Below are 23404 nucleotides of genomic sequence, written 5' to 3' on the forward strand. Positions count from 1 at the left end.
AGGGCTGTTGGGTCAGACGCAGGAGCAGAACGTTCTGAGTCCACGCGAACAGCGCAGCCTCCAACACCAGGCTCTGATAGCTTGTCGTGGGTGTGTCCCATCAGATGTCCGGTTCGGATTCATACCCTCATCAAGTCTCCCCCATTCAAGTTCCCTGCTGCACGCGTTTTTTAGTGTTCAAATTCCGTATGACGTCGCTGGAAAACCACGGTTTTGGGCAGGCACAAGCCAGGCCTGCCAACTCCCCACAACATTTCACGAACTGCCATGATGCTAGATTGATCTCACGTGCCTTCGACTGCATTTCTACGACAGTGTTCCCTTCGCTGTGCCGTCGTGTAAACCTGGCGCCTCCTAAGCCTTACGAGATCCACGTCCGCTGCGAACCCGTCCCTCCGTTCTTCGTTGGCTATTTCCTACACATCAGGCCGCAAGGAGCCCCCGCCTGCAGGCCGTTCGTAGTGACTTGCTCCCACAACTGAGGTATCGGCTGCAGTCCGGACTTTACAGAGCACTTGGGAGGCGGCAACAGAAAAAGAGCGCAAGACGAGCCCTGGGCCGAGGCCTCCTCCCGTTTCTGACACGACGGAAGCATCGGATACTGGAGTACTTGAATGCAGGCAATGCAACTGCATCTAGAAGACCAGGGAGTGGGGAGACGATGAGCTATGACTCGGCAGGTGCGCGGGTTCCTGGAGCGCGAAGAGAGAAATTGAGAGGATACTTGAAAGCCGCCAACGAGTTACGGCAATCATATCAGGAGACGCTGCAACAGAGACTGCAGGATGACGGAGAGGGTACGCAGCGTGACTTTCCAGACACAGAAATAGTACGACGAGGCGACGAGGAGCTCATTCTTTTTCCCAGCTACGCACGCAGACACATAAAACGCAAAGATACCGACGGTCAGCGCAACCAGCCGGGTTCGTATAGTGACGATGCACCGCATAGTAGCGGCGATGCCGACTATTGGAAGCTGGAATGGGAGAAGTTTGAGGACGCCAACGCGGTTGTGGATGTGGATGTCCGAGGCTGGATCTACTCACCTCAAAGAGGCCCTCCATCCAGGCGCAACCGGCTGCTGATCGCCGTTGCTCGACGACTAAGCGGCATACCGGCGCCACCCACATCGAGCCCAAATACGAGCAGATCAAGCAGTCCTCACCCTTACGATGCCGCTAGCAGAAGCGAGGAAGCCGCGGCACAGCGTGAGGCAGAACAGATCGCTCAACGTGGACAGAAAGAAGCAGATGCTGCTTGGCGAGGCAGCTACAGTACCCAACAGCCCGGACAAGGTCTTCGAGGGAGCCCGAAAAGCACTAGATCGAGCTCGCCGGTTGGCCACGCACGTAATAGATCTACAAATATACAAGATCCAGACGTCGAGCTCAACAAGCGTGCTTCGTGGTCCAATCAGTCAATGATGAGCCACGAAGAGCTACTCAAGGCCAACGATCTGCTGATGACCAGGTTGAAGCCGTTCATGACGCAGCCGCTGGCCAACACAACTATCACAGTCTTCTTCTTCAACGAAAGGAAATCGTCTTCCAAGTCGGTTACTACCAACGACTCTGGTCATTTCAATGTGCGAGCTGCTCTAGACTTCATCCCTTCGCAGGTTCGGGTTTTGGCGTCCGAGGATTTGTCGGCAACTGAAGAAGTACATGTGACCGAGGCGCGCGGAGTCAGCCTGATCAGTGATGTGGACGATACCATCAAGCATTCTGCAATCGCAAGCGGAGTCAAGGAGATCTTCAAGAACACGTTTGTGCGTGAGCTGGAGGGACTGACCATAAAGGGGGTCAAAGAATGGTACGGCCGGCTCGCCGATATGGATGTGAAGCTTCACTACGTGTCGAACTCACCGTGGCAGCTATACCCCTTACTGAAAAGCTACTTTCAACTAGCAGGCCTGCCTCCGGGCTCTTTCCACCTGAAGGAGTACTCCGGCATGCTCCAGGGAATTTTCGAACCTGCTGCGGAGAGGAAGAAAGGGTCTCTGGACAGGATCATGAACGACTTTCCCGAGCGGAAGTTCATTCTTGTCGGCGACAGCGGCGAGGCAGATCTTGAAGTCTACACTGACGTCGTTCTTCAGCATCCCGGCAGGGTGCTCGGCGTGTTCATCCGAGACGTGACAACAACGGCGAGCCATGGGTTCTTCGATCAGAGCAATGTTCCGCTCCCCGATTCGGCGAGCGAAAGATCCGTCAGAGCGAGAAACAGTGCTGCCGATCTGTCAGACGCAAAGAAGGACCGACCTGCGCTGCCGTCGAGGCCGCAAGCGCAAGCTCAAACCGTTGAAGACCTGATTGATTTCTCTGACGATACTGACAATGCATCGGTCAAGTCGGCTACATCCACGAGCTCCCACAACGTAGGGTCTGTGGACCGATCTCGGTCAAATGGTGGTCCTCCGACACGTCCAAATAAGCCGTCCAACCTACGCAACTTCTCAAGCCAGTCACCAGGCCCTCCCGCACCAGCAAACGAGCAAACGTCTTCGCCAACAAGCGACAATGCCAAGAAAGCGCCTCCGCCGCCAAAACCTCGGCGCTCATCGAGAACAGTAGCGCAATCCGACGACACGGCAGCAGCTGGCCAAAGGCCAGCAGTTGACAGATTCTATTCGTACAGCACCAGTGGCGAGCTCGAGAACTCTTCGAGACCACCTACAATAGCCAGGACACAGACCTCATCAAGCACAAGATCCAGCTACTCTTCCTACTCAACACGCTCAGACGAAGGCTACGTCGCAGCAGCGCAAAGGCGACTGAACAACGCCTACAACGCTCTGCCCCAAATTCGATCTGTGTCTCCAAAGAGGTCGGATGGGGGACCACCAGTTCCACCCAGGCGAGGCCTGACAGCCGCTCCCGCTGCAGCTGCACGGTGGGTTACTGGGGCCAGCGGCGGAGACCCACAGGCTGGCGGCGATGGCGGTGCTCCTGGCGCCGACTACAACAAAAAGGAGGAAATGTGGAAGCGGCGATGGGCACATGCCCAGGAGATCATGGGGCGTCAGCGTATTGTGCTGCGAACCTGGCGAGTGGGAAGTGATGTCATGGAGGAATGTCTAAGGCTGGTTGAGCGGGAGATGGGGGAACAGAAGGCGGACTGGAGGAGATGAGTCGGCTTGTATCGGTCATGCAGCGTAGGAGCACTGGATACAAGCGGCAGATTCGACTGCATCGGTTACAGCGAGCATGAGTTGTTCTTTGAACGAAATTATTGTTACCCACGCAGAGTCCGCCTGGAGCCAAAGTCCCCTCGCTCGCAACCTAAAGCTCCTCCCTCCCCTTGCCGCCCCCATTTTCCTTCCACTCCCGAATGACGCCCTCCCACTCCTCCTCCGCCGTCCCCAAATCCTCGATAAACCTCTTCATCTTCCCATCCAGCACCTTACTCGCCTTCTCCAACGCCTCTCCCTTCTCCCCTTTCACAGTCCCTGCCCAATTGATCAAGCTACTAGGTAGATCCCACATCACACTCACTCCACCACCATTCTCTATTTCCTGAACCAACATACTCACTGGCGCAAACAGCCCAGCCTTGACGTCCTCCCTAACCATCGTTTTCGCCACAAGTGGATTTCCAAAGATGATGCGACACGCCTTCAAGCCTGGACTGTTCTGGCCGGGGGACGCGAGGAGGGGATGCCAGTCGTATTTTTGGAAGATTATGAAGTCGTGTGGCCCGACTACTGATGCGATGTAGGGCTCTAGGGGAGTCGAGGTTTTGGCGAGAGATTGGAGTGGGGGCAGGAGGGTGGTGTTGCCGAGGGAAGCATGTATGCGGGATAGGATGAGGTCGTAGGGGTGGGTGAGGGTGGTGATGTTGCGGGTTATGGTGTGGGTGTGGGGGGTGGTGGCTGCCATTGTTCGTGGAGTGTTGTGGATTTTCGTGTTCAAGGGTCGCGTACAGGATGTTCAGAGGTCGTGATATGGACGAAATAATATAATCACACAATATAGTTTCACGATGCTTTCCCACTTACTTTCAGGGCACCGGGCAGAGCAATAGGTAGATCACTAATCGTGGTCATAGTCCATTGCTTGCAGCATACCTAGGTAGTCGTCATCTTGAGAGTCGTAATGCAAGACAGAATCATACTCAATGTCTACCTAGGTAAGAGTTGTAAGCATTCTCCGATGACCAAAGAAACGTCTCTCGGACATACCTACAGTACTCAGGTAGGTAGTCATGTTATGCGGTCTCATCTACATAGTGCGTGTCAGCCAGCGATACATGTACGTCACTGCCAGTCGTCCGGTCTTGAGAACCGCGCGTCATCCGGCGTCTGATGGAGATCGATCCCCGCACCTGCCAGTGCGGCCCTGTGACGGGCTGGCTTCATTTCACTCGGAGTGTTTGCAGCTTCACAAAGGTGAGACAAGGCAATCTCTGAAAGCTCAGGCAAACGCGTCACTTGAGGGGATGCTGTGTACAACAACTTGAGACTGTATATTACCTGCGCACCAACCTGTCTCTTCCTTTTATACTGTTGATGCTGTTCGGTATCTTCCACTGATCAAACACTACGTGTCCATCGCATTTCAAACACGAAAGCAAAGAAATCAGGAATTCACGCTCTATTGAGAGCCTTTCTCCGCCACGAAGGCACGCGAGAGGCCCACAAGAGGCGAAACCCAAGCCCGCCCGCGAGAGGACAATCGCTGGTGCACGGCATTCGCAGAGAGACATTAACGAACACTGCAATCTTTCTCACCATTCAGAGCAGAGACCTCTGGCCGGAGGGCAAGAAGCCACAGCTGTTTCTGTACTAGTACTCCAGAGCTCGCAAGAGGGAGACTCGCGCCAATCCACTACTTTCAATGATGGCGGCCGCCAACCTCCTCAACGACACCCTCTCCCTCATCACCTACGTCTACACGACCTTCGTATCCCCTCAACTCCCGCCGACCTTGGACAACACTGTGCGATACACATCTTCCGTCGCTACGTCAACGATCACGACTCTGATCCTCCCCATCCTCGCATCTGGGGACATCGTCTCGATCGCCGCCCTCCTCTTGACCCTCTACTTCTCCCTCAAAACTCTCAACTACCTCCGCCGCAGCCTCTTCGGGTGGATTTTCTTCTTCGTGAAGTTGGGCTTGTTGTTGGTCCTGGTGCAGGCGGTGGTGTATGTCAATGCATATGGCTGGGAGAAGGCGGTGAAAGATGCGGGGTGGTTGGGTGGAATGGCTTGGGGTGCTGCGGAGGGTGTTTGGGATGGCGCTGCAGGACGAGGACATGGCAATAACCGCTACGGAGGAGGCAGTGGGTGGGGGAGCAATAACAGTGGGAGACAGCAATACATGGGCGGTGGTGTGGGTGGTGCGAGGAATCGTTGGCGGTAAGGGATCGCCGTGTGGAAGTGATGGAGGTACGCACCATGAAAATACGATATTTGAGTCTGGAAAAGCATTTGCAAACGAGCTTTGAGGGGATCTAAAAACTCTGGAAATGCTTAGTACTATTGAGCCGGCCTTGCCAGACCGAGAGGAATACAAAAACTCCGCCAGCGCCGTCGCTATAAATCAGAAAGCTTTGAGACTCTGCAACATGTTCCGTCGACATCCCGTGGTCATTCGTCAGGATCGAAATCTCGTTCAAACTCCTTCGGCTCCTTTGGTTCCTGCGCCTCGTGGTACTGGATCGCATCATCGATGTACGACAGTATGCCGCCCACGCTATCCTCATCGTTCACGTCCAGCTGCAGGAAGCTGACCATCGAGAAATCGTCTATCAGCCTCGCTACAGCCCGATTCAGCGCTTTAAAACTTCCTCCGCTCATCACGTTGTCCACCTCAGCTGGATTACGGACGTTGACATCTACTTTCCCACTCAGCGCATTCCGGCCGGTGTCTTCGTCTTCGAGCAACCGTGCGTCTGGGTCCGTGAAGCGCCGCAGCTCTTTCCTGCTGACTTGGCTTTGAACCAGGTCCATCTTGGAGAGGATGTTGATGTGTGGGAGTTCCATATTGACCATGGCGCTCATGCTGATAGTGTCCCGGCAAAGAACTTGGCTTTGTCCACCACGAACGTTGCCTCCAGCAGGTACGCGGCACACAGATTGATATTCAGCGGTCCCATTCGACTCAGGTATCTTATCAGCTCCGGCAAGAGCGGGATATGTGTGTACAGCTCGATCTGGCCCGGCAGATCGAATATGATCAGAAACTCTTCAGTGAGAGACTCGATGGGCGTAGCGAGGAAATCGAGGTTCTGCAGGAGGAACTCGAAGCAGAAGATCAGGCCGCCGTTGGGGCCGAGCGACATCTCGTCCATAACGTCTTCGAGGGAGATCAGATCGCGGATGTCGAGGTCGGGCGTGTAAGCGAATGAGGTTGCGGCGGGGTCGAGGTTGACGTAGAAGCAGGAGCGGTGCGTGTGCTGGAGGTGTTGGATGAGGGCGGTGCAGAAGGTGGTTTTGCCGGCGCCGGCAGGCCCCATTGCTAGGACGCCGAACTTCGACATGGCGGCAGTGGGAGGGACTTTGTTGCGGGCAGAATCTTGTTGCTGAGCGCCTCGATGTCCAACTACGCGCAGGCTCGAGTGCCTGGATCGTTAAAGGGTCTTGCGCAGTTTCAGAGTCCTGTCCACCGCTCTGCGAGGCTCGTCGGAGGCGCCCAGAATCTGCGGTGTCTACGTCTTCGTACAGGCCAACTGCTGGACGAGGGACTGGCCGTCTGTGGTATTTGTGCAGGCATGCATTGAAGTTTGTGAATTTGTCTGGACATTTCACAGACACCCCTCTACGGTGGCCCAAATATAGAGGACAGTCTATCCACAAGTTGTGCCCTTGAGCCGCCGTAGCAACAGATAAGAAGTTCTTCCAAGGTTGAAAGATCTTCTGCACTCCACAGACCATCTCGCATTGTGAACCATGCCTGCAAACCACCCCTTGCCCCCCCTCGGAAGGAGGGGGTCTGAGCGGTGGTGGAAAGGATGATCCCACATTCCTGCCGAGCCCCTTCCGGCACCGCAGCCATGCCGCAATTGCAAAAGCGAAGTTTTGCTCACCGTCAGAATGGCGCAATCGCCCAGCGGAAACTCTCAAGATTTGAAGCCTAAAATCTCGAGCCAACCCACCCATCAACGGCTGAGCCACCTGTTAAGGCCCGAGGCTGTACCCCTGCAGCGAGCCAACCCAGCGCCCGCTGTTGTTCCGAGCACGTTGATCCAAAAAAATTCTCCAAGTCTCCGCAAGTCCAACCCGGTAGTTGCTGCTCTCACCACATTTCCACCATCACGAATCCATATTGCAGTCTTTACAGTTGCTCTCTTCTTACTCCCTGAAGCCACCTACCTGACGAGCCGCTGCAATTTCTGTGACCTCTAAGTCTGTCCTCGGAAGCACGCCATCGCCCGGTTCCCAATCCACCATTGTTTCCTCCGCAACCCCCACCAACACCACACAACATGACGACTGGCGCTGCTCTCAATGGCGTCAATGGCGGCAAGAAGAGCACCTTCCTCTTCACGTCCGAGTCCGTCGGCGAGGTCATCCTGACAAGATTGCGTACGTTGTGCGGCTCATGCAGCAGAGGAAGTCTTCGCTAACACAACCTCAGCGATCAGGTATCCGATGCCGTCCTCGATGCCTGCCTTCAGATTGACCCCAAGTCGCGCGTCGCTTGCGAGACCGCCACCAAGACCGGTTTGCATAGTTCGCCCTTTGTACGGCTTTAGCACTAATCTCGACTCAGGTATGATCATGATCTTCGGCGAAATCACTTGCCCGGGCAAAATCGACTACCAGAAGGTCGTCCGTGACGCTATTAAAGACATCGGCTATGACGATTCCGCGAAAGGCTTCGACTACAAGACCTGCAACTTGCTCGTTGCTATCGAGGAGCAGTCGCCAGATATTGCTCAGGGTCTGCACTACGAGAAGTCTGACGAGGAGCTCGGCGCTGGTGACCAGGGAATAATGTTCGGCTATGCCACAGACGAGACACCAGAGTATCTGCCCTTGACCATTCTCCTCGCTCACAAGCTCAACTCTGCTATGACCGATGCTCGCAAGTCCGGTGAGCTACCATGCTCCGACCCGACACAAAGACCCAGGTCACTATTGAATATGCCCACGAGGGAGGCGCTGTTGTTCCTCTGCGCGTCGACACTGTCGTGGTTTCTGCCCAGCACTCCGACGACATCTCAACCGAGTCTCTACGCAAGGAGATCAAGGAAAAGATCATCAAGAAGGTCATCCCAGAGAAGTACTTGGACGAGAAGACCATCTACCACATCCAGCCTTCCGGCCGCTTCGTCATTGGTGGTCCCCAAGGTGATGCAGGTCTCACTGGCCGCAAGATCATCGTCGACACCTACGGCGGCTGGGGCGCTCACGGTGGTGGTGCATTCTCCGGCAAGGACTACAACAAGGTCGATCGCTCGGCCGCCTACCTCGCTCGGTGGATCGCCAAATCTCTGGTACACGCCAAGCTCGCCCGACGCGCACTCGTCCAGCTGTCCTACGCTATCGGCGTCGCTGAGCCTCTTTCTCTGTTCGTCGAGACCTACGGCACGTCCGATAAGTCGTCCGAGGAGCTCGTCGAGATCATCAAGCAGAACTTCGACATGCGACCTGGTGTCATTGTCCGCGAGCTTGGTCTAGACAAGCCTATCTACCGACAGACGGCCAAGAACGGCCACTTCACCAACCAGTCGTTCAGCTGGGAGCAGCCGAAGCAGCTGAAGGCATAGGCGCGAACGCGGAGCAGAAAACACTCAGGATGGTCTCTAGAGGGCTTTTCAACCAAGGCCTCGCATCAGAGCTGTTCTGTTTGTTGGAAGTGGAGCGTATGCACGTGTACGACGGAAATGCATTGTAAGGGCAGGGTCAAATCAGCGAAATGTTTACGGCGCAAATCAAAAAAATATGGCAGGCATGAGCGCCGCCCGGATGTAAAGTGGGAGCGACATTCATCATGTCCACGGAGTTTTCTTTTGCTGCATGATTTGAGATACCCCCGAAGACCCGGAAATGCATGAATGAAGATCAACTGAATTCTACCTAAAGCTTCCTGTGATGAGTGGTGTTTGTGACGACTTTTGCTGATGGCTGAACATGAGATCAGAACTGGCTTGGATGCCACTCAGCGACAGTGCTTCAATGGTCCAGAGACGACCCAATGCCTTCCCCTCGGGACGTAGGATCAGGATTTCGAGAGGACGACAGCTTTCTCTGTACTCGACCCTTACCTTGCTTCATCTGGACCGTGCTTATTCCTTGACGTTGCTTCTCCATCCCTTACTTGCCCAGCAACTCTCACCCCTCTCGACCACCTGGTGAGGCAGGCGTGATGATCCCGGCAAGTCAGGTGCGACGGCCATCAGCAGATCGCTCCTTCTGCAGAACGCCTTTGACGAGGCAGGTGCGAATGCCATCAACCCATCGCTCCTACTGCAGGAAGTCTTCGGCAAGGTAGGAGCGATGCAGGTCAGTCAGTCGCTCCTGCGGCTGAAAGTGCCTGGTGAAGGGCAGGTGCGAATGCTCACGGATCGCTCCTGCTACAGGACACGCTCAGCAAGGCAGGTGCGACGGCCACCAGCCGATCGCTCCTACTGCAGAAAAGATTTCGGTATGGCAGGTGTCCATTCGCTCCTGCGGTTGGAAGTGCCCATCGACAGGCAGGTGCAATGGTCACCAACCGATCGCTCTTGCTGCAGGGAGTTGCCTGGCGCGGAAGGTGCGAGCGAAGTCAACCGGTCTGCCGAGATTCGCGACATTATCCATGTCAACCGGCTTGACCCGGATGGAGTCTAGAGTAGTGCAGTGGCAAAAAGCCTCAGAAACGTCGGGTGTTGCCCATTTCATCACGCATCGGCACACCAAAGGAGTCCAGGGTGGCAGGATTGCGTGCAGGATGTTACGTGAAAGCTCCCAATTCATCTGACATTCAACATTAAGCAAAGTAGATATACAGACAGACCTGCCTCCATTCCCCCCCTCTTAGGAGTTTATTGAGAATGTTTCATCTTATCTTTTCGTCCAGCTTCATATTTCTCTCTGCCGCCTCCATCTCTCTCTCACAAAAAAAGGACTGACAATTTACGGGTATCATGGTCGTGTGCGTGGGCGTGGGCGTGTGGATAGGTACTGTGTCCCCGGTCCTCCTCTTGCTTGTCCCTCGGTCTCGTACATTACTCATACATGGCGTTGGAAAGTCAAAGCCGAAACATCGAAAACACCTCACTCACCCAGCCACCTCCTCTGAGGTTCAGTGCAGCGCCTTCGACCCCAATAGCCATCGCCGCACCAGGTGTAGACGGTGACCTCCCCAGTTCCACCATCTCCACCTCCGTCCTCGGCTTCTTTGCAGTATTGACCGACAGGGCGCCACTTCGTGCCTGTTTGCTGGCGATGGCACTGGAATTGATGCCCTCGACTTTGGCCTTATATGCGCCTCGCTCACATTGTTGACGTTCGAAGTTATCGTCCTCTGTTCTCGTCCGCTCCAGCTTCGTGGTTATGGTCGTGTCGTCCTCGTTGCTGCTGTTGCTCATGGACGGGTCACTAGCAGCGCTTGCTAGTCTGCTGACATCATCGATACTGACGTCCATTGTTGAGGGTGCCGAGTCGTCTTTCTCCTCCTTAAGGTCGATCTCGACAGTCTTCACAATTCGTGCTTGGTCATCGGTACTGTCTCTGCGGCTGCTGCCGTCTGTTGCGTAAGACCCTTTCCTGCCATCCCGGTGAGAAACCCAGGGAAGAAAGCCGAGAAAACTCCTCCTGGCTGCAGTGGATCTGCGTTGGTGCCGTGAGCCTTTGGGCCAAGGGCTGTTAGGCGTGGATGGAGTCGTTGAATAATGTCCAAATTCTGACCTAACTCGCTGCTCCCATCTTGCCTTTTCCACCGAGTCGCCAGCTTCAATGAGTTGTTGGGCGCCGAAGAAGCCAAGAGGAACGTATCGCATACCGGCAGGAGGCTTGGCATGTATGTCGTTCATGATGCGGACAGTGAGGATGGTGCACCGATCGCTATCTCCTTCGTTGGCGGACTGAGACGGTCTGACGTCGACAGCTTTGACGCTTAGTATCGCGTTCACCATGAACGTCATTTCACCCACATCATCCACAAGTTGCAACAGTGCTGCGTGGAGATTGTAGATGAAGTCTCGCTCTGCGGCACCAGAATGAGACTGACGGTGTAGAGTTCGCAGCACTTCTCCCAGAGGACGCTCATCGTACTTTTCCAGGATCTGGCGATGCCAGGTCGTCAGGAGATAGAGCTTCAGACTAACCATGGGAAGCTGATTCTGCGATTTGGCTGGAACAAGTATGTCAAATGATTGGTGTATGGAAGGGCGAACCATGAAACAGCCGACGTGAACTCCTCGTGGCTGCAGGACGTCTGGCATCACAGCAATCTTCATCCTTTCCAGATGCGCCATCATACGTTCGGGTTTGACGTCCATATTGCGTGCGATCAGGTCAGCGACGTGATCGATGGAGGCAAAGCGATAACCCATAGCTGCATATCTGTCTGCACTATCCTTTGTGAGTTGGCGGTTCAAAAAGAGGTACTTGCCGCGACCAAGGTTGGATGCATCGGATTCGGGGTCTGACTCAGTTCTCCCTCGGAGCTGCTTTGAGACCTTGAATAAATGGAGAGTACCTGTCTCGAGCGGCTCCTCAAAGAGTGCGCCGATGTTCTCGAGCGCCTCGTGAAGCGCTCCTGCGAGCTGAGCTGCTGTGACACAGAACAATTGTTTGAAGATGCCGCTGAAGTTCAATGTAATCTCACTGGCAGAGTCGCTCGCTGGGGACGCTCGACCTGGCCGATATTTGCGTGCGCTTTGGTCGGATTCAAGATAGCGCAACATGCCAGGGATCAAGTCTCGAACAGCAGACCAATGGCGTGATGTCCGGAAGATCCAAAGGAACGTCGTGTGAGACCTGTGCAGCTCGTCATCACCAAAATCTTTCTCGATGTAACGATCAGTGATCTTCTGGCACGGGAAGTTGCCCTCCTGCGTGAGCATAATTCGTCCGGTTTCATCAAAATACCCACAAGCAAGGACCACCTGCTGAGCACGGGTCTTGGCTATACGTGCCCTGGCGCCAGTGAACAGAGCAATAACAAGAAGTAGCACGCAGCATCCAAATGACTGGACATGTTAGTGAGTGTCATTCGGGTCAGATTTGTACTTACCAGGACGGCGCAGACGATTACAGTCTGTACTCTTGTCGTGCCTCCACTAGAGGCATTTGTCGAGCCTGGTATGAACCCAGTTCCGACCGCCGCCGTCCAGTGCATGCCGCAGACAGCGGTGGCCAACACGAACGCGCAGCATGCTCTCTTCCACCAACTGTCTGTCCAGGCCTCTCGTAGACGGAAGAAGATACTTAGAGCTACCAAGCTGGCCACTACTGCGATGACTGCGGCACCAGCCACATTCGCAGGCTTGTAATGGCAATGGTAGTTCCTAATACCAGCATTGCCAACGTAGTGCATGCCACAGACGGCAGTACCGGTGAGGACGCCCGCGAGGACGAGATATATTGGTCGGGCACGAGATCTGTTGGTTCCGAGAAAGTAAAATGCGCCGCCAAGCACGATGACTGGGAGGAACACGGAGAGCGCTGTGAAGCCAGGACTGTACAGGATCTGCCTCTCGCTGTCGCCGTCACCGATGACGATGGCTCTGTTGGCGATGAAATGCATGGACCAGATACCTGAGCCTCCCATGGCCACACAAGCTCCTATGAACAAGAACCTTACCAGACGTTAGTCAATCAAGCGTTGCACCTTGGACGAGGCTTACCAATTGAACAGGCCCTTTGTGGACGTCCTTCGATGAAGCAGTTCCAACGTGGTGATACATCCTGCGAACGACGTAAAGATGGACAGCACTGTGAAGCTGACATCGTAGTGTACGCTCGCCGCGATCTCCTCTGGCTGAGTCGCTGGACGAGCACCTCCGAAGCTCATGACTGCTTAATGATGTTGTCGATGAGAGGACAGCTGTCAGTCGTCACGACGTAGCCATGTGTGCTGTGGTCCACTGGGCTTGAGGTCGTGGGAGATGGACCCGCCCTGAGGTGCACAGACGTGAGTTTTTCTAACAATGGCAGGACCTGGTGGAGGCAGGAATGGCCGAGACGTGGAGCGCGGAGCCTGCAGAGTGATCATGAGCTAAATAAGCTCGATTGCGGCGAACGACCTAGCGGTCGTCAGAGTAATGTTTCGAAGTGCTTGGTACATGTGGGAGTGAACTTGAAATCAAGGAACGAACGTCGTGGGCAGAGCCAGGCTGGAAAGCCAAAGATGGCGTAAAACGCGGCAGCTGCGATGGGTCCCGATATGTCTGGATCAATTTAGCAGGAGATGGAGCTCCTGCATTAGTTGAAGGGACCCGGAAGTGCCAGCGACACCTACCGAACCAGAGCCGCAGTGGCCTACAATACGAATGAGACATTGTTAGTGGATCCGGGAGGCGGTAAAAGGGCCTCGTCCTATTCGGTTTTGCTGGTGACACAACAGCAGTCGAGATGTAGAATGATGCCATGACAGGACAGCGCTTGCCTGGAATGAGGTTGGGATAAGCTGCAAGGAGAAGGACTCGGATATCCCTGGCCAGCGATCGGCTTAAGCGAAGGTAGCGACGATTCGTTTGATGCTCGGCGAATATGCAAGACACTAACGAATCGCTTGCTCGCAAGACGCCACCAGCAAGTGTTGGCGAGACGAGATCATCCAAGAAGTCGGGGCGCTTCGAGCCGGTTCTTCTTCAAGCTCTGCTTTGACTCAAGTCGTGGCTTCCCCGGGCCAGTCCAAGCCCAGAGATTGGCATGAAGGAAGGAGGAGTGCAAGAGCAACTCGTATCGGAGAATCCGGGTTAGAAGAGCAATCCTTGCATGACATCCTGGTCAGCGGGACACGCTAGCACGGACCTCCCCACAAAGGTCGTCGTATTTTCACCACACTGGTGAATGCGTCTTTGACACCTGTCAACCATCCTTCATTCTCAATGCACCTGCCTTCCGACCCTTCGAAATCAGTTGTCGCGCTGTGACACAAAACGACCGCCAGCAGTGACAGCAGATCACCGGATGGGATAAACATCTCAACAGGTAGCTAACATGTGCTTCTACTGCTCGTCCGAGCAATCTCCTCAAATTTTCTCCGGGCACATGTACCGCCTTAGCACACCTCCGGGCCTGCATACACTTCAAGAAAATCAGCTAATGCACGTCACATCAATAGCGAGGATGTGTCAACCAAGGAACGACCTGAGACTGCCAAGAACAGAACATTTTGCTTCATCTAGACCTTTACTTGCTGACCACCACGACCCCAACACGCGCACCAAGCCACACCTTGAGGGCCAAGGCGCGGAGTCGTCGACAGCGACCTCGTATACGCACTCCCTTACTTCACGTCTTTCAGTACAGAGTGCAAAACTGCCAGACTCTGACAGCGCCACACTCGGGTGTTGGTTTGCCAGCGGCTGCGAAACCATTGTTGAATACGTAATCAATCGAGTGCTGGTTCACAGACACCACAGCGACAGAACTTGTGAAAAGTTGCTATAGGTAAGTGTTCTATGCCACTCTGGATCACTGAGTCACTACTATTGTGGCCTCGGCGAGGAAATATGAGCATCGTCTTCTGCTTGCAAATATGGAAATATCCCCGAGGAAAGAGACTCGGCCTCATGCTAGCACAGGGGACACCAAGCATTTGAGCCCCCAGGTCCTGATGGTCGAGAGCATCTGCGGCAGGTCCAGTACTCACCGTGCTTTAAGCACATGACCAAAACCAGAATACCCTTCGCGCAGATCTCCCCTTATTCCAGAATTCGGTTCCAGTCTGCGACAAACTCGTTACACAGGCAAGCCCAATGCGCCACGATCAACACTCCCAAACAGCGTCAGGCAGAATGACATCGATATTGGGACGGGCGCTACCTGAACAGTGTACACCCTTTGCGACCCCTTCCCGTGAGAAACTTCCTTAAGTTCCCCTCAGTGACTCATCTGACAGAGTCAACAGTTCGTCCAAAGAGGCAATAATATCAAACAACTCCCAACGCTTGGCCGGGCTGATACAGGTACAAATCTTGCCTGTCAGTCAGAATGTACTTCGTACCTGAGCTTCAAGGCAGGACCGGCAAGGGCCGTCTGCAGGCACAAACTCAACCGCAACTGCAACTCCGTCTAGACTCCATACCTCTGTCCATTTTCTTCAGGGCAAATCGATGACATGCTCGAACAGCCTCACATCAAGGGTCGTTGGCATATCCATGCAGACTCCAGAGTTTCTGCCGGCAATCTATCGACGTGCTCGAACGACTTGAACATCCGGACTGAATGATTTCCACCATCGGCGTACTCCCGGACATTGCACTCACGACAGGCAACTTGAGCCGCTACATTATCGCAGCAGACAGGGCCCAGGCCAGAGGTCGTAGAGCATTTTCCCCGCAATCCACACCCACGGGTACCACGGAGACAAAACATCGACTTGCGGCTGAAGAAGCCAGCAGTACTACTACAGACTACAGTAGTGCATTTTCGTAGTCTCCCAGGGCTTGTGCTAATATACGCGCTAGTGTTAAGGGGTACACCAGTAGTCTCTTTTGTCTTTCGCAAAATATGGCTCTAGCCTGGTCCCGGGGGGTGCCCGGATTCTTGGTAAGGTTTTTGCTTCTTCTTGTCTATGGTCTACGGCTTGGGACTCCGAACAAATGAGTATCTCGTGGGAGCCTTCCCCAGTGTATCATGTTTCAAGTTTTGGAATCTATCGTCTCGAGTACGAAAATAAGGCCGTGGCAACAACGACCACCACCACCACCACCACAACTAGCAGATGATCACGATCCCTGCTTCCTGCTTGCTCTGCCCTTGTTTCCAACATCGGCCTCCTCCTCTTCATCGTCAGAATCACTGCCAATGTCATAGCGATCCCTGCCCAGGTCGCCCTGATCAGCCATGTCTCTCCTGCTCACACCGTCTCGACTGCTAGTGAGATCATCCAGCTCGTTCTCATCAAAATCGCCCGCCTCCAAATCTCTAGTCCCGTGACTTTTCCCGTTTGCGTGCGTTGAGCCATTTGCGTCTCGATACCCACCGACAAGTGGTACGGCAGCGTAGCCTTTGTTCGCTGCTCTCCTGCGACCGCGCCACACCCACCATCCAAATACTGCAGCCGCAATGAGCACCACGACCAGAGCGGCTTCGCCGCTTCGATAGTAAGCCTTATACCTCTCCTCCTCCAGCTTCGCCTCCTGCTCCTCCAACGCCGCCGTGCTATTCGTGTGCCCGCCCACACTCGTCTCGCTGCCGGCCTTCTCCCCGTCGATCTTGCTGTCGACGGGCGTCCCGCCTATGCTCGCGATATCCACACCCACGAACCGGTCGAGCATGTCGCGACTGCGCCGTGGGAGATCGAAAGGGACCATGTGGCTCGAGTCGTAAAACAACACGTAGGTGAGGTTGCGGGCTTCTTGGTAGATCCCCGCGGCTTTACCCTCAAAGTCCCATTTCCGTTTCGGTGCGAGAACGCCAGGGCTCAACTCCATGCCGGTGCCGCCGGACCAGGCCATGTTGGCGAGGAATGCTTCCGTACCGAGGTGATTGCAGATGAGGTCTTCTGCGCCGGAAAAGAGCAGTGTGGGGATGCCGGCTTCGAGAAGGCCGGGCAGGAGGTCGATACTGGGCGTGCTGTGGCTGGCGCGGAATGCAGAAGAGACCGCGCCTGTACACTCTGTCCATCCCGTACGCTTGTCTGGGTTGACGTGCAGGGCGGTGACAACGTCCTGGCGGCGTAGGTAGGGGGTGACGTCGGTCAGGTCGGGGGGCCAGTTCATGCCGCAGGAGGGGTAGCTGTCCGTGAGGCGGACGTCGTACATGTTGACGCATTTGTTGTCTTTGACTGACTCTTTCAGGATGTCCTGCAGGACTTGCTCGCAGGTGAAGATGTCGACTTTTTCCTTGCCTGCGGGCTTGCTCAGTTCGGCAAGACATTTGTTATGTTGGTGCTCGATGCGTTTGGCGGCTTCAGAATCGGGGGTGATGATGGTTTTGTTGTAGGCGAAGGGCAGGTAGGATTGGTATTGCTCGTTAGGGGCGATCCAGCCGTTGCCGATGAGCATGCCTTTGAGATTCCAAGGCTTTTGAGAGTTGCCGACGGCGGCTTTGTTGTGGTCGAGGATTGCTTGAGAGATGTAGGGGATGTGTTGGCCTGCGTAGGATTCGCCGGCGAAGTAGAGATCGTCGTCTGCGTATTCGGGGAAGAGGGCGAAGAATTTCTCAAGGAAGATCATGAATTGGGCGGACATTTCGGAGAGTTCGTGGAGGTAGCTGTCGGTGTTGACGTAGCTGAAGCCGGTACCGACGGGATTGTCGACGAAGAGGAGATTTGTGAACTCGTCCCACGAGCCTTCGTTATGTTCTAACTTGTCGCCCTTGACTCGGTATGGCCCGACCTCCATGAGGGCGCCGTCCATCGAACTGCAGCCGGGGCCGCCATTGAGCCATATCACTGTTCGTTGTCGGTCGCCGATATGTCGGTTGTGAAACAGCCAGAAGAAGAGATGGCCGTTGTGCTCGGGGCTGACTTCGATGTGCCTGCACGGGAATGTTAGATGGGTTGTGGCCATGGCCAGTCTTATGTGCTCACCCCGCGTGCATCTTCAGTAATGGCCCATCGGGCTGTCCTGGCAATGATTTTACAAAGTAATCCGCCTGTGTTTTCGATTCCGCTGCGCTACTGAAGGTGGTCATCATTATCGCCGCAGCCATGGCCCATCTTGTCCATCTCGTCAACCAGCCGCCTTTCCTCCGGTCGAGGCTGATCGGCGAGGCAGCCATGGCAGCAACAACGGCAAACAGTCTACGTTGTTATCGACTCCGTCGACCGACCATGAGTGGCTAGAAGGACGGTAGGAGCACAAAGAATACAGAATTCTGCGGACTCGATGTCCCTTCGCTGCGGACGGACGATAATTAGTGATGATGTGGCCAGCTGTCAAGCGCAATATGTCCGTCGCACAGCGTTTCGGACTTCGACACGGTGAAGCACTCGGTATCGTACAATGGTCGTTAACGATAAAAGATATTCACTCGAATGAGATGAAAGAAGGAGTCGCTGCAGCGATCGTCGGTCGAAGCGCGTTGAATTCCTTTGGTCGGAGAAGCCAGGCCGACTTGAATTCCAAGACCCCTTGGGTGCGCTGCGCCACGTCCTTCTCGTCCACAAGAGCGACGAGACCCATTGTAAGATGCTTGCTCGGTAGCTGCGTTTCCGGAAGCTTTGCGGCTCAGTAAACAGCAGACAAGATATGCTTGTCCAGAGCTGAAGCGTTGTGAGTTGGAGGCCGTTGTGTTTCGGTCTATGCACGGGTGCACGCGAGCGACATGCAACACCGTGCTCACTGCGTCGTGTTTCAGCCTTGGCTCAACTTGGGCTTCAAGATCTCATCAGGCGGCAATGCCGTCATGCGTGGTCGTGATCGTCTGGATGCTAAATCTAAAGTGTGTATAGCTACGTTCAGCATGAACCCAATAGTTGTCCATTCAACAAATCTCAACCATGGGTCTCGACGAGAAGCATCTGGAAGTCCCCCCGCGCTTTCGCGCATGTCACTCTCCAAGCACGGCAACAGGATCTGCTGCCTCACTGCGATTTATCAGCTCTGTCCCGAAGAGTGGGTATTTGCTCGAAGGCAAGATTTCAGGGGCAACAAGAGCATTTCGTTATCAGCCCAAGATATATGCTCAGGTGGGCTTCGAAGGAGCGCTCGCTTCTAGGTACAGGTTTGACCATGGCAGGGCGACTAACACATCATCGGCGTATGTTGAGACCAACTTCACGCTTCCTGCGCCAGCCTCGTCTTCGATCTCATCGGCTGTGAGGATTATGATAATCTTGTTTATGTCTGACTGGGCTCGCTTGACCGTGTCGGTGTGGTCACTGGCGCCATTGCTGTACACCTCGCGCGGTTCATCAGGTGTGATAGCGGCTGTACCTGAATGGTGGTTTCGGAGGCGAGCCGCAAGTGCCCAGAGCGAGCCGCCCATCAAGGCAATCAGAAGAGGTGTTTTCATGGTGAAAATCTGGCTGGTCTGGTCGCGGATGTTTGGTTGCTGAATGAGTGACGAGCATGGGAGGGACATTGCTGACTTTATAGATCTCTTCCACTCAATGGGCACAAGCTATATTTTCGGACCACTCTCGACGTCTCGCTACTGTGCCCGCCTGGCTCTGACTGTCGAGGGCCGAGGCTTTGCAACAACGGCAGAGCAATGAAAGTCAGATCTCGATCACGGTGTGTAGCCAGCGAGTAAAAGGCCTCCAGAAGCGACGAACCGACCTCAAGTCTGCATCGACTTGCATTTCCGACTGCCGCTTCCGACTGCCGCACACGTAAGTCCAGAAGATAAAGGCAACTCTCCTGCATACAGACATCACGTTGGTAAATACCATCGCAGAGCGCTCTCTTGAGCTCGACGTCGCAGGGCACCTGACGCTCTCAGCTACAACCATAAAATCTGGGGAAATGAGCTTCCACATGATCAAGCAACTGGCAGATACGAGCCACCTTTCAGAAAGCCACCTTTGAGACGGTTGCATTGCAATATTTTCGCGACAGAGCCGCCAATATCATGGTCTGATCTGCCCGAGTTGGAACGCACAAGCGTCGCATCTATGACCAGAGTGATCCCCATGACAGCTGCATTCTCCACCATGGCCAGCATCTTGCCCTGGGGACGAAAACGGCACGAATACAGCGTGTTGCTAGAAAAACTACACGCAAAGCACAAGGGTGATCCATATTGGCACAAGAACACCGTCTGGGAGAACGTCGAGTTCATCGCACTGCTAATGGTCTCAGTTCTGACCATATCAGCTTTGGCCATTCTTGTCGCTATGTTGGTATTGTTCGTCGTGAGAACCTCTCTTTCCGATCAACAATGCAGCAAGCGACTCAGCATCTGGTGTAAGACTCCCCTGCCATATCAGCAACAAAGCTCTCATCCCACCACACAGCACCTCTACAAGAACAAGTCTCATACATCGAGTATGACTTTGACAATGCTTTTGCCCACCAGACGATCTACCGCGGCCCGCCCACGGCTGAGAGAGATGCTGCATGGGGCGCGCTCTGGAGGTACAATGGCGTGTCCATCCCAGCAAGCAAGCTCGACAAGGTCAACAGGACTGAAGATCTCGGCAACGGACAACACCTCATGCGATCAGATGTGAATCACACCACAACGAAAGACCGCTCCTACAGGGCACTTATAGAAGTCTTCCATCAACTGCATTGCCTGGTATCTTATCCCACGCTTCTAAATCTGTCTCCTCCTTTGCTGACGCATCCAGGATCTTGTCCGCCAATACACGTGGCGGGAGTACTACTTCTCTCACAAAGACAAAGTGTCGACACCGGCTGATCTACTCGTCTCAGAGGTCGAGCAACGTATGCACGTCGATCATTGTCTCGAGACTTTGCGGTTGACCCTCATGTGCCACAGCGACATCACGCCGCTTATGATCATCGACGACCCTTCTTCGCCTTTGGGGAGTAGTGCTGACTTCAACGTGCACCACAAGTGTCGAGACTTTGAGAAGATACGAGAGTGGATGGAAGAAAACGCTGGCCGCGCCGAATGACGAGGTAGTCTCACTGAGACGTGCTCGTTACCTTTGGTCCGTACCGTACTGTCTCGTCGAGGCAATGACACGAGAGGTTCCAGACCCGGTTGCCACGGCCGGTTAGAATTGAGCGGGTGTCTAATTCTCATCCATGGACTCCCACCCATCTAGACCGCCAGCCTCATCTCCTTCAACAGCCATGCCTCCTTGACCCGCATCCTCCTCGTCGCTCTCACTTTCACTGTCGCTCTCGGCCACAGCGACCATTCTTTCACCATTGCCTGAGTCCGCCGGCATCTTTACTCGACCGCCAAAGACGTTTCGAACATTGGGATTGGTGCTTGTGTCCCACACCTGCAACTGCCCTCTGCTACCAGCTACTGATAATCGGAAAGCGACTTCCAGGTCTGGAGCAAACTGTGCTGAGAAGATGCGTCCTACATCAACATTCCGCGAGACCACCATACTGGGCTTGCCATCTTGAACATTCCAAAGCTTGACTCTCTTATCTTCCGACCCAGTCACCAGGAAGCCAGGCACTGCAGGATTGATGTCGAAAGCGCTGACCGGGCTATCGTGAGCCTGAAGTGTCCAGACCGCCTTGCTTGGCTGGTCGTGCTTCTGAGGAGGCGATCTCGCATCAAAGCACTGCACTGTGCCGGCCTCTGTAGTGACGTAGAAGAAGTTCGGATCGTGGGAGTCCCAGCGTACTCGCTCCACATCTGCAGACACAACCCATCGTGGCGCTTCAGCGTCTGGTGCTCGCATATCCGTTGCCACGACGGTCCTGTCGTAGCTTCCACTGAGCAAGATCGTCGACTCTGTGGGGTGCCAGTCTAGAGCACACACTTTGTCGGTGTGCATTCTGTATGACTTGGCGCACTTGCCTGTGGTGAGGTCCCAGAGCTTCACGGTCTTGTCTGCTGATGCTGATGCCAGGAGGTTTCTGTGTTGTCGATTGGCGGCTAATGCTAGTACGGCATCGACGTGATATTCGTCGTTGAGTTTGGGTTTGGGCTTCTTCTGCTTTTTACTCTTTTTCGACCCTTGACTGGTGACAGTAGAATCGTTCTCAGGCGCTTGCCCTAGTATCGCGTTGGGGTACATGCTATCGACTGTGTCTAAGTCCCAGACTTCGATCTCGGGGCTCATTGTGCCGACAGCAACGAAGTTGCCAGTGTCTCTCTTGCCTGAGTCGGGACCAACGGGAAAATCCACCCACTCGACTGCTAATGGTACAGCCGGCAGCATGATATCATGATGCACATACAGATTGTCATTGTCGTCCTCGTAGACGTAGACCTCCAGGTGAGCGACCTCATCCTCCACTTTTGCCGCGAGGATCAGATTATCTGATGCTAAAATCTGTAGGTCTTCTCGCTCGTCGTCTGAGTCCCGGTCGCCCTCTGGGAGAACAAGATATGGGTCGTCTTCTCCGGGTGCATGGTATGCTAGGGACTTCACGTTGCCAGACATTGCGAATTTTTCGCCTGTGACAGGCTCTTCGTCATTGTCGTAGTCATCGAGGTTGTATTCCGCAAGGTCGTCGTCGTCGTCTTGACGATTGCTTGGATTGCCATTTGGTCTCTGCTTATTGCCAGTCTCCTCTGCATCGCTTCCTGTGTCGTCGTCGTGACCGTCCTCCGAAGGACGTCGCGCCTCCTCGAGATCCTGTTTAGCATCTTCTAGTTGTAGCCGTGCCAGTCTCGAAATGCGCCCGAGTTCTTCCTCGTCTACATCGTATTTTGTCGGGAATTGCGCGGCGACGCCTCTACGCACCCATGTGGTCGCCAATGTCATAGACATGCTGTCGATGTGTCGTTGTGGTGAGTCGCTGTGAGTCGTTTGTCGTGCAAACGTCGTTAAGCAAACGTGCGCCCAACTTTTTTTCTGGAAGCGCCCGCAATGACATCGGTCAGGGCCCCACTGATCCACGCTGCAGGGCTAGACTGGGCTAACAAGGCCCAAGGGTGCAGGTTGGAGAAACTCGAGCTCCGGTTGACGTTCTTCAATTCATCTAGACTTCAACGTGCAGAATCGACTCGCAGACGACCTAGAGTTCACCGATGTGGGCGTGGTTGGAACCGCACGATCTCTACTGGAGACGAGTTTCAACCAGAATGCATTCACATTTACATACCAAGGACAATGTCGGTACGTGTGCGCGGTGGTCGCTCCCTGAAGGCCATCAATGTCGCGACGACTTCTTCCGCACCCACTTAGCAGACACATATACTGACTTGAAGCGCGGGCAGGGTGCGAGGAGATCATGAACGCCCTCGATGAGTGCCACGCACGAGGCTTCCTCTACAAAGCCATTGGTGGCTGCAACGACATTAAGACACAAGTCACCAAATGCCTCTCCGGAGAACGATCGAAGAAAAGCAGCAAGAACAGAGAGACGGGCTTACAGAGACGGCATAGGATAGAGGCGGTTTGGGCAAAGATGGACGAGGGCGATTATTCGGCGCTCGAAGAATTCACGAAACGGAAATGAGAGCATGCATTGATGTACAAAATGTGTAAGAACAACCAAGTTTCACATGAACCCCGAGCATGAGACCCGGGTTACATTGGACATGTTTTTTTCTCAGAAGTGCGATGTTTTCAGTGTGCTCTATTGAGCTCTCATGACTCTGTAGGACTTGAAAACATGAGCGCACGTAAAGATATCCGCACTGGCAATGTTCCAAGGTTGAGCCGACTATATGGCTGGACCCCACTCAGCTTTGACAGCATCACCGCTGGCAGTTGCACTCGTGCAGCTGTGCTGCTCTAGAGAGTTC

At 54.3% G+C, this 23404-nt stretch overlaps 10 protein-coding genes across 10 annotated transcripts; 5 read left to right on the top strand and 5 right to left on the bottom strand.

Annotated features, from left to right (window-relative positions):
- Nucleotides 1-661: 661 nt before the first annotated feature.
- AB675_4105 (Phosphatidate phosphatase APP1) lies at nucleotides 662-3130 on the top strand (the record flags this gene model as incomplete). Its single annotated transcript, XM_018144220.1, has 1 exon — nucleotides 662-3130. The coding sequence occupies one exon, from the start codon at nucleotides 662-664 to the stop codon at nucleotides 3128-3130; it is 2469 nt and encodes an 822-aa protein (XP_017998500.1).
- A 151-nt stretch (nucleotides 3131-3281) lies between these two features.
- On the bottom strand, nucleotides 3282-3878 carry AB675_4106 (uncharacterized protein; the record flags this gene model as incomplete). The annotated part of the gene is made up of 1 exon (XM_018144221.1): nucleotides 3282-3878. The coding sequence occupies one exon, from the start codon at nucleotides 3876-3878 to the stop codon at nucleotides 3282-3284; it is 597 nt and encodes a 198-aa protein (XP_017998526.1).
- A 960-nt stretch (nucleotides 3879-4838) lies between these two features.
- On the top strand, nucleotides 4839-5363 carry AB675_4107 (uncharacterized protein; the record flags this gene model as incomplete). Its single annotated transcript, XM_018144222.1, has 1 exon — nucleotides 4839-5363. One exon carries the CDS (start codon nucleotides 4839-4841, stop codon nucleotides 5361-5363), a length of 525 nt encoding a protein of 174 aa, XP_017998553.1.
- A 227-nt stretch (nucleotides 5364-5590) lies between these two features.
- Nucleotides 5591-6483, bottom strand: AB675_4108 (GPN-loop GTPase 3; the record flags this gene model as incomplete). The annotated part of the gene is made up of 2 exons (XM_018144223.1): nucleotides 5591-6005; nucleotides 6050-6483. 2 exons carry the CDS (start codon nucleotides 6481-6483, stop codon nucleotides 5591-5593), a joined length of 849 nt encoding a protein of 282 aa, XP_017998440.1.
- A 945-nt stretch (nucleotides 6484-7428) lies between these two features.
- Nucleotides 7429-8715, top strand: AB675_4109 (S-adenosylmethionine synthase; the record flags this gene model as incomplete). The annotated part of the gene is made up of 4 exons (XM_018144224.1): nucleotides 7429-7532; nucleotides 7581-7666; nucleotides 7716-8039; nucleotides 8105-8715. The coding sequence occupies 4 exons, from the start codon at nucleotides 7429-7431 to the stop codon at nucleotides 8713-8715; spliced, it is 1125 nt and encodes a 374-aa protein (XP_017998581.1).
- A 7116-nt stretch (nucleotides 8716-15831) lies between these two features.
- On the bottom strand, nucleotides 15832-17830 carry AB675_4111 (Pheromone-processing carboxypeptidase kex1; the record flags this gene model as incomplete). The annotated part of the gene is made up of 2 exons (XM_018144226.1): nucleotides 15832-17587; nucleotides 17640-17830. 2 exons carry the CDS (start codon nucleotides 17828-17830, stop codon nucleotides 15832-15834), a joined length of 1947 nt encoding a protein of 648 aa, XP_017998488.1.
- A 906-nt stretch (nucleotides 17831-18736) lies between these two features.
- On the bottom strand, nucleotides 18737-19135 carry AB675_4112 (uncharacterized protein; the record flags this gene model as incomplete). The annotated part of the gene is made up of 1 exon (XM_018144227.1): nucleotides 18737-19135. One exon carries the CDS (start codon nucleotides 19133-19135, stop codon nucleotides 18737-18739), a length of 399 nt encoding a protein of 132 aa, XP_017998569.1.
- Nucleotides 19136-19706: 571 nt separating this feature from the next.
- Nucleotides 19707-20636, top strand: AB675_4113 (uncharacterized protein; the record flags this gene model as incomplete). Its single annotated transcript, XM_018144228.1, has 3 exons — nucleotides 19707-19959; nucleotides 20010-20293; nucleotides 20346-20636. 3 exons carry the CDS (start codon nucleotides 19707-19709, stop codon nucleotides 20634-20636), a joined length of 828 nt encoding a protein of 275 aa, XP_017998430.1.
- Nucleotides 20637-20756: 120 nt separating this feature from the next.
- Nucleotides 20757-22424, bottom strand: AB675_4114 (putative WD repeat-containing protein; the record flags this gene model as incomplete). The annotated part of the gene is made up of 1 exon (XM_018144229.1): nucleotides 20757-22424. The coding sequence occupies one exon, from the start codon at nucleotides 22422-22424 to the stop codon at nucleotides 20757-20759; it is 1668 nt and encodes a 555-aa protein (XP_017998605.1).
- A 314-nt stretch (nucleotides 22425-22738) lies between these two features.
- Nucleotides 22739-23115, top strand: AB675_4115 (uncharacterized protein; the record flags this gene model as incomplete). Its single annotated transcript, XM_018144230.1, has 2 exons — nucleotides 22739-22772; nucleotides 22874-23115. The coding sequence occupies 2 exons, from the start codon at nucleotides 22739-22741 to the stop codon at nucleotides 23113-23115; spliced, it is 276 nt and encodes a 91-aa protein (XP_017998572.1).
- Nucleotides 23116-23404: the final 289 nt, after the last annotated feature.

Source organism: Cyphellophora attinorum (genome assembly GCF_001299255.1).
Source record: "Cyphellophora attinorum strain CBS 131958 chromosome Unknown Contig18, whole genome shotgun sequence".
Classification (NCBI taxonomy): Eukaryota; Fungi; Ascomycota; class Eurotiomycetes; order Chaetothyriales; family Cyphellophoraceae; genus Cyphellophora; species Cyphellophora attinorum.